The 8,965-nt window shown below is 37.9% G+C and overlaps 1 protein-coding gene across 1 annotated transcript; it reads right to left on the bottom strand.

Annotated features, from left to right (window-relative positions):
• Positions 1-2,133: 2,133 nt before the first annotated feature.
• LOC135626591 (inositol polyphosphate multikinase IPK2-like) lies at positions 2,134-3,469 on the bottom strand. The gene has a single exon (XM_065132016.1). The coding sequence runs from the start codon at positions 3,370-3,372 to the stop codon at positions 2,440-2,442; it is 933 nt and encodes a 310-aa protein (XP_064988088.1). The 5' UTR covers positions 3,373-3,469; the 3' UTR covers positions 2,134-2,439.
• Positions 3,470-8,965: the final 5,496 nt, after the last annotated feature.

Genomic DNA, 8,965 nt, shown 5'->3' with positions numbered 1-8,965 from the left:
CAAATGTCTTAAATCTAAAAACATATGGAATGAGATTTCGAATTATATCAAAGTAAAAAAAACATATTGAATGAGGTTTCGAATTATATCAAAGTAAGTTGATATGATACATCGTCACCATCAATGATCAATGATTTTTTGAAATTGTTGTGTTGGTGTATCTTCTGAATATAATTTGTTGTCCTGTGTAAATATATCTGTAGCAGCCAAACCTGTTAAAAGGGACACCAATTGAAAATACTTTTCAGCAGCAACTTGGAACTTCTAATGATGGCAAATTAAAGTTCAGAAGGGGGATCATTTGCATAATTAGACATGTTTGAACAAATGACCAGAAGCTTGTATGAACATCAGAGTGTAGCTGTGGAAACTCAGTATCAGAGGTAGATGTGTCAATGACCAAGAAAACAATCCCCAAACTTCCCAACAGGCAACTGATAGTGGAAACCAAGAACTCAAGGAGAAATTATTCCAACCCAATGCTTCATATCCTTCTGTTATTTGAACATGAAAGAAATTACAGCAACTTGTTCATGATGGACAAACCCTGCAGGCCATGGCTCCAGAAGAACAGAAGTGTTCCCTCCTGCGCCATAAGCTCCTCATAGAACTAGATGGTTTTTTGCTGGAATTAAAACTTCAGTATTACGCGGATGCTTTTTACCTTCCCAAGTCGATGAATCTCACTCTAAACCAGCTATCAATCTACACTCGTATTCCCTTCAGACTACAGCAAGCTACACAATGGAATTGACATAGGACTAACACCCATAAGATGAACATCCTAAAGATCACTTGTTAAACTGATTCAGTCAACATGTACTCAAAACATAAAGGGAGGAAACTTCCTGCAGATAAAAAGTAAAGGGAGGAAATAAAATGCAAAACAGCCAAGATCCCTGAATTAGATTATACTCCCCGATAGCATATTGTCATTCAACAATGCTAAACATAATTCACTTGTGAGCAAAACTCAAACGGGTGATTGTGCATTTGCGGCTTTTTCCTAAGTACATCAACCAAGCATATAGAGTCGCATTAAGTCTGTCACCAATAACAGAGATCCTATCTGATCGTAAGTCCTCACACTAGCACTGGACCTCCAAAACCATGTAATTTGACGAAAAACACATCAAGCAATGGTTGCGATCAGGGTTGACATCTCATTGTCGTATGGGATGTTAATCTTAGTGAAGAACATCTCACTATTTGTATAGCACAGGCTAAAGGACAAATATAGAGAAAAATGTAAAGATTTAGCCAAAAGATTGGAGGAAAACTGAACTGGAGATAGAAAGCCCTGTATACCTAATCAATCTTTTTGCTCTTCGTGCAAGATCCCTTTTATATGTAATATTCGCTAAGCCAGAACTAAGAATCATAAACTGATGAGGACTTACGCTCGGTTTTCCAACACTGTTCCCTTAAGCTTACTTATTTCACTGCCCTATTTTCTGAAATATCAGAGCTCAGTAAATTTTTTGGGTTGCACCAATAGAATTCAGATATCATTCAAAAGATCCTTCGTTTCCTTTGTATTTGGACACCAAAATTCAGCCATAAGAACTAAAAAACAACACATGTAGCTCTATTCCTTGACCTAGATCCAACGTACATTACCCCTTGCACCCATCTTAAAACCAAGAGATTCTACATCAATTTGTCATAGACAAGTCAATTTACAACTCTGTTCCCCACTGGAAAAAAATAGGTACTAAATTAGCCATTGCATATACCTTTTATTAAGACATGGACTACCTGACAAATAATTATCAACTGTGACATGCTATATGTACATCACAATGCATGATGCCTAAACACACATTGATAGGATATGGCACCAAACAAATCTCATGCAACACAAGATTTGTATTTTGCACCCACTCAACCTTTTATCGACTTAGATTTAGCACGACCTCCAGCTTCAGCTTATAAACTACATGTAAAAAGCTATTCATTTTGGCTATGCTTGACTCTAGAACTCACTTCTTTGTCATCCTCGTATCAACTAGTAAATAAGCTAGAGACATCGAAACAAATAAATTTGACGAGCAAACTATCAGAATGATCCATAGTTCTGAATCTTAACCATTTTGATCTCCATTGTCTGCAATTCATGTTGTAAACCTTCAATGCCGGAAGACAACCATGTTCCAAATTATATAAAAGATTTCAAGTGCATTGTGAACCAAATAGAGGAACTCAATTGCAAAATTGAGCATCAGAGGAGCCAAAATAGCAGAGCAGACAAGTTTGGGTGAGTTTGTCTGGATCATACAACTAACATAAGGTACATAGGAAATATTCTGATCAGAATTTGGTACCACACTTAAATTAAGAAGAGCTAGAGTGTACCATTGCACCAAATTTGAGCTTTTGGGAAACTGTCGTTGCTGATGATTTCAGAAGCCATATAGTGAATGGTTTAAGTAAAGGCATTTAAATGCCAAGGTTCTCCAAGCTCCCATCCTCGCAGCTTAACTGGACCTTGATGGATTCACGGCCACCAGCTTCAGGGTCATTGAGAACATCAGACATAAACTTGATGAGCGAGCACAGACCCCCCAAGAAATTATGATCGATGACTCCTTGCCCCTCCTTCACATGAGCGAAATCCACAAGCTTCATACGGACCCCCGAGGATTTCCCAGCCTGCTGCCCCGCGGCTGCAACCACCGCATCCTTCTCATACACCAGCAAGACAGATGCGGAGTAGAAGTGGAACAGAGTCTGCTCCTCGAACCACGCCTTGAGCTCCATCAGCTGCGCGAGGACGCCGTCCGGCCCGCCGTAGACGGCGGACGCGAGGGCGCAATCGGGCTTTTGATCGGGCGAGGGCGGATTGGCCGAAACGAACTGCCTCAGGACCCGGCGCACGTCCTCGACCATGTACCGCCTCACCGCGGCCCTGGAGGGGCGCCAGAACGCGTCGGCGCCCGCAGGATCCTGGATCTGGACGCCCGACACGCGAAAGCCGAGGGCGACGCTGGTGCTCTCGCGGTCCTTGACGATGCACTTCTGGAAGTAGTCTTCGGAGCAGTCGGGGGGCCACGTGCGGCCGCCGATCTTGAGGTCGATGAGAGAGGGCGAGCGGAGGCCGGCGAGGAGGTCGTCGAGGGCGAGATGGGGGCGCGGGCCGGAGGCATCAGAGGCAGGGAGGACGAGGGTGCCGTGGAAGCCCGGGAAGAAGGAGTGGATATGGGGAGGGACGGCAGGGTGAGAGAACAAGGAGGTGTAGAAGGCGACCTCGGCGTCGCCCCGGCCGTCGCCCTGGAGTGGCTTGTAAAAGATGCCGCAGCCATCGACCAGCGGACCCAGCTGCCCGTCCTGGGCCCGGTGGCCCGCCACCTGGTGCTCCGGCGGCTTCAGCATCGTGCTGGGTCGGGGACGGCGCGGCGGTCACAATGTGTTAATATGGATGCTTCATTTTGGACGAGTGTATCATCTGTAAAGAGGATGCTTTCGAATCCAAGTTGTTTCATATACTTCTTCCTTTATCCTAAGCAAATACAAAATGCACAAAGAAAATGCATTCGGTTATATCAGGTAATTTTAATTATTGTTTATTCTAAACAAATGCATCACATGCAAAAAGACACGTCATCAGATGATTTCATGTTATGTTGCATCGAATAATTTCAGATGTTGTTGTCGTATTGTATTGGATGTCTATATGCTTCTGTCTTATACAGATATATCATACACAAAATAGATACACTCAACGGGCACTTTGGATTTTTTTTTTTGATCTTATGTCAGTATATCATGTGCAAATAAGATATTTTAGGATGCATTGGGTATTTTATTATATCGAATGCATCCATACACAAAGGTGATTTCTTGGGTTGTATTATGCATGCTCTGTGATCATGGGAGATGTATTACACATAAATTAGATGTTATTCGGTATTCGAATCTTAGTGTGTGTAAAATTTTTTTTTTCTCGAAGAAATGAGGTATATGTTAGGAAATATGAGGTAACATAACATGTGTATTAAAAAAAAAAAAACAAAATTCTCTATAGAAAAAGAAGGTTTCACCATCGTACAAAAGTTGATGTGTAAAAACCCACGAAATAAAAAAACTATGCGTAAGAGAATTACCTAGGGAGATCGTATATCCCTAAAAACCTATAAATCTATGAGAGAGGATGAAAGAAATCAACTATCCTCCTCTCTAGTGGTGGTGCTACGAAGATGCTCCTCAAATCGCTGTTCAAAATTCTTCATCGTGAGCACCATATAATCAAGAAGGGGCTCCTCAAATGATGTCCACATGCCCTAAAGAGGGGCTGCAATATGAGGAGGAGAGAGAGTGAGGAGAATATAAGGAGGTAGCAAAAAAGAACCTCTAGCCTATGAGTCTTTGGTTCTCTCATATTTATAGAGGTCCCTTATCAATTTAACCCTAATGAATCTTGTCATATTGGATATTGGATCTCCATCCAACTACCCAAGCCTCTTAGATTAGTGTGTCTTTATCCAGTAATCTCTTATTAGCTCTTGTTGGATTTCATCTATATGATCGAATAACTCAGGGGCTTATTGGATATTCAATAAGATAGAGGCTCCAATGAATATCTCATATTCGAATCTCTACTCGTCGCAATACATGTCATATATGTGTGACCCTCTAGGCCCAATATCAAGTTGGTCATGAGTCATACTTGTTAGAACTCTTTCTGGCTCAGTGAATTATTATCTCCATAATAATTCACTTGACTCATCGATTGCGAAGATACTAAGTTACTACGTCGCAATCCCTAGACGATGTAGGAAAATACAATCTTTTGGACCTATCTATCCTCAATTACTATATACCTATAGTCCCTCATCCATCTAACATCTTATATCGAGTATTGTACTGTCAGGCCTATATAGTTTCTATACGAGTCTCACTCTAATCGGATTCTCCCAAAGAACTATTTTTCTCTCAATCCGAATGACCTTGGCTAGGAATTTGTTAGAGCAAGAACACATGAGATATTCCTCCCATGACTTAATAGCCCTCGTAAACTTGATTATCACTTTCGATGACCGACTGTGCTAGATTTGGAACCTTCAGACCTATAAGTCTGGTATTAAAGAGTGGAGTACTCATATAAGACATCATTGGTGTAGTCTAAGGACTAGATACACCACTATGACAACGGAATCACTATCTGATAATAAGACGTCATCAACCATCCAATATTCCATGAGCGGATCAATTAGTGAACTTATTCTCTAATGAGTACTGTATTGTATCTCTAATGTACCCACACGAATAATTATGAAATCAACTACATCCATTATATGGACAGGTATATAACACATAGTCTGTCCAATTATCTCGATGTCCTTCTCGAGTAACTTATGACCGAGATTATTTAGGATATGTGTTTAAAGGTGAATCAGTCTCATTATTGTAATCTCATCATGATCCGATTCTCATTACACAGATCCATGAACATCACAATATATTCATACAAGTAATATAAAGTGATAAAATATCGAATAATAATAATAAACAAAAAGACTATGTATCAAGTCACATGTGTCATCACTCTTTGATTGGCTTGCAGAGCATCTATGACTAATGGTATATTGGTTGAACTTGTGTAAGCCTGACTTAAGTCGATAGGACCCAATTGACCCAAGCCAAGTTAATTAACCCATTTGACATACCTAAACTAGTCAAGTCCAATTCACTCAAGCTGAGCTAGTCAAACAATTAGACTTGAACACGATTGATCATAATAATACTCTTATATATGTTATATTTTAATATTAAACACATAAAAATGATCGATACATATTGTTATGTTATCGTTAGCATAGTTTAGAAAGTGTTTCTTATTATTCTCCTTTGATCATTATTATGTTCTCCTTTGATCATCCACTCCTTTCAATAGCCTTTGGTCAATCACATGAAATGGGGAGATAAATTTACCTATAAAATAAAAATAATTCGTTTGATTAAAAAGATTTTTTGAACAAGAACTAATGCTCAAAAATACTTTTGTCACCTCCTAAGACAAAGGAGTAGAGCTAACAACATCTAATCCATCAAGTTAAACAATGGAACCATCATTAAAAATATCGATAACATTAGAAATGCCTTCATCAAGTAGTTATAGACGAACTTTCCTTCCCTTTCTACCACCCAGCCTTCCTAGGCTCACTCGTCACCTATTCCGTCCTATTTCCACAATGGGCTCATGATTGAATTTTTCATCTCTGAAATTATAAAATCTTTGATAGATACACTGTAAAATTTTAGATAGATACACTGTCAAATCTTTGTGGGTCTCGAGAAGAGCCAAAGCCTTGATAGATACACTGTAAAATTTTAGATAGATCCCTTTGGGAGAACTCCAATTAACATTGGTGCATAATAATATGGAATCTTCTTGATTATTCCCAGAGTAAAAAATTTCTTATGAAAACTCCTTTGCAAAAGACTTTGTATCTTTCGGACATTGAATTTTTTCCACAATTACATATCTTCTTGCCCAGTTTGAACTCAAGCTAGGATTCCACTAAACGTATATTCTCTAAGTGTATCTTAGCATAGAACTATTGGCACCTTGCTGAAATAAAACTCCATTACTACTTTTATTTCTTTGACATGGTTCTTAGTTGGAGAATGTATCAAATCTTGCCTCATAGCTCTTATAATAAATAGTCTTTAGTTGCTATGAAAGCACAAGAACAATTGTCACTTTTGCAACCCCCAATGCTAAACGGGAGCCAAATGATATAGAACCCTCTCCCTTATCAATGATAGAATTTTCAGCTCCCACCCTAAAGAGACCAAAAGATCCGTACTCGGATTGTTCAAAGTGATCACCTCCTGAAGATCACTTTTACAATGCTTTCTATGAGATCCCTCCTCTCCTTTTACAAGTATAGATTTTCGTCTAACGAATAAAGAAAACAAACCAATGTTCGAGGGTTACGCGAGCATCCCTCTACTATGCCCCTCCAGGTAGAAACCTAAGCCATTCTTGATAGCTTGAAGGCAGCTCAGCGAAACAATACCTCCAAATTCAAAATATTCATTGAATTGAAAACACTATCCAATATTTTCTTAAGTCATCATCCAACATCTCGAGAAATATACTCTATCTGCTAAGATATCCTCTACTATACAGAACAAATCTCAGTGACAGTGGACATACTATGAAAGATAACATCACCGATGGTGTCGACAAAGAGCTTCTCCTCGTTCATTTTGCCATGAAGCTTCCTTTTTATTTTTTGAGAGAGATTACTTATCAAGAGGCTCCCGTTCATATTTTAAGCCACCTTCATTTTGTCATACTCTTAGTTGTTTTTTTTAATGTAACACTCGTAAGTTTACTTTCACATTAAAAACGAAAGAATGATTAAATTGGTTTATAAAGATTTGATGGGCTTACTATCATTAAATTAAGCTTAAATATCTTGAATTAATAGTTTAGACTCAATAATCTTATTGAATTGGATGATGATAAATAATATCATAGTCGACCTCCTATAAAAATAATGAGTTTAAGTAAAAATACACTATCGATAAATGGATAATTTATTTTTAAATAATTAAATAGTGACAAATGATATCATAGTTGATGTAGAATAGTAATAATAGAAATACACTAGCCATGAATGAATACTTTGATTCTAAATAATATTAATCGTGGATGGAGAGTTTGAATTCTAAGTAGATAAGATTATAATACTCCTAACCTTAACCCCAATAAGAGAAGGATTGAATTGATTTATAAGTGTTTGATATACGTACTATTATTAATTTAGAATCAAGCATCTTAAGTTAGTCAATATAAACTTAATAGATTAATTATCTTATTATGCCGAATTGTGAAGTTTCATAGATGGGTGGTCTTTGGTGTGGATTCAACTATATGGTAGTCATTTCCTTTCTAATACCCACAGATGCTCTTTTATTCTAAGATAATGTGCTCTTTCTTGTTCCTCGAAGAATGGAGCAGAGTGAGTTGGTCATAGGAGACACAGCAACTTTGATGGACTAGCAACAGTCCTGAGACATCACCAAGCTGATAAAAGATGGTCTGATGAAAGCAAGCTTCTGTTCAACACCAAAAGGTGTGCAGATAGGAATGAATCAATCCTCTCTCTCTCTCTCTCTCTTTCTCGGCGGAAAAGAAACGCAGCGGTGATCGCTTTAAAGGGGAAATGATTGTCGGCTCTTCGTCTCTTTTAGTAAAAGCAGCCTGGCACTCCATGGATCAGTGGCTCTGCATACTTTTCTTCCCTTCGATCAAGGGTTCAAAGAAGAAAGGCAATTGAAAGCAGGCGTTGACTGTCGTGATGATGGCACCCTTTGAACACCTGCGGAAATAAAATGTAGATTTTGATAAATCCTTGTGATCCGTTTGCAGCCATTTTAGCAGAATCTTTCCTTTCTATTCTTTCTGTCAAAGATTTGTAGCTTATTCTTTTTGTCAACACTAATTGAGTTTCATCATTAAACACGTACTATTTTTTGGTAAATTTTAGAAAAAAAAAGTATTTATTTTCAAAAATTTTCAATCGATTTTTTTCTTATCAGTGCCTCCACTTTTCATATATTTCAAAATTCTTTTGATCGGCCATCCAAAGCAACCCAGTCTTTCTGTTCTATTGGATAGAATCGATTCAATTATAATATTTTTGATACATCAATAAAAATATTATAATTAATAAACAAAAACTTAAAATATAATATAAAAAAATAAAATAGACATTTTTATTTATTTAAAAATAAAAATAAAAATTAAATTTTATGTAAATTGCTGTATTTCTGAATGTAGTTATAATATTTTTGCCATCTATACCAAAATATTGTGATGGGAACAACAACAACAACTCAAAATATTTGGCGCGATCAGTGTCCGAATCTTAAAGCTTGAAGGCGTGGGGGCAGTTTTGTAATTTATGGGGGTGTCCTCATTTTACTCGATCGGCTATCGCCTATTTGGCGC

Source organism: Musa acuminata, chromosome BXJ2-11 (genome assembly GCF_036884655.1).
Source record: "Musa acuminata AAA Group cultivar baxijiao chromosome BXJ2-11, Cavendish_Baxijiao_AAA, whole genome shotgun sequence".
NCBI lineage: Eukaryota > Viridiplantae > Streptophyta > Magnoliopsida > Zingiberales > Musaceae > Musa > Musa acuminata.
This window is presented reverse-complemented; position numbering and strand designations above follow the sequence as displayed.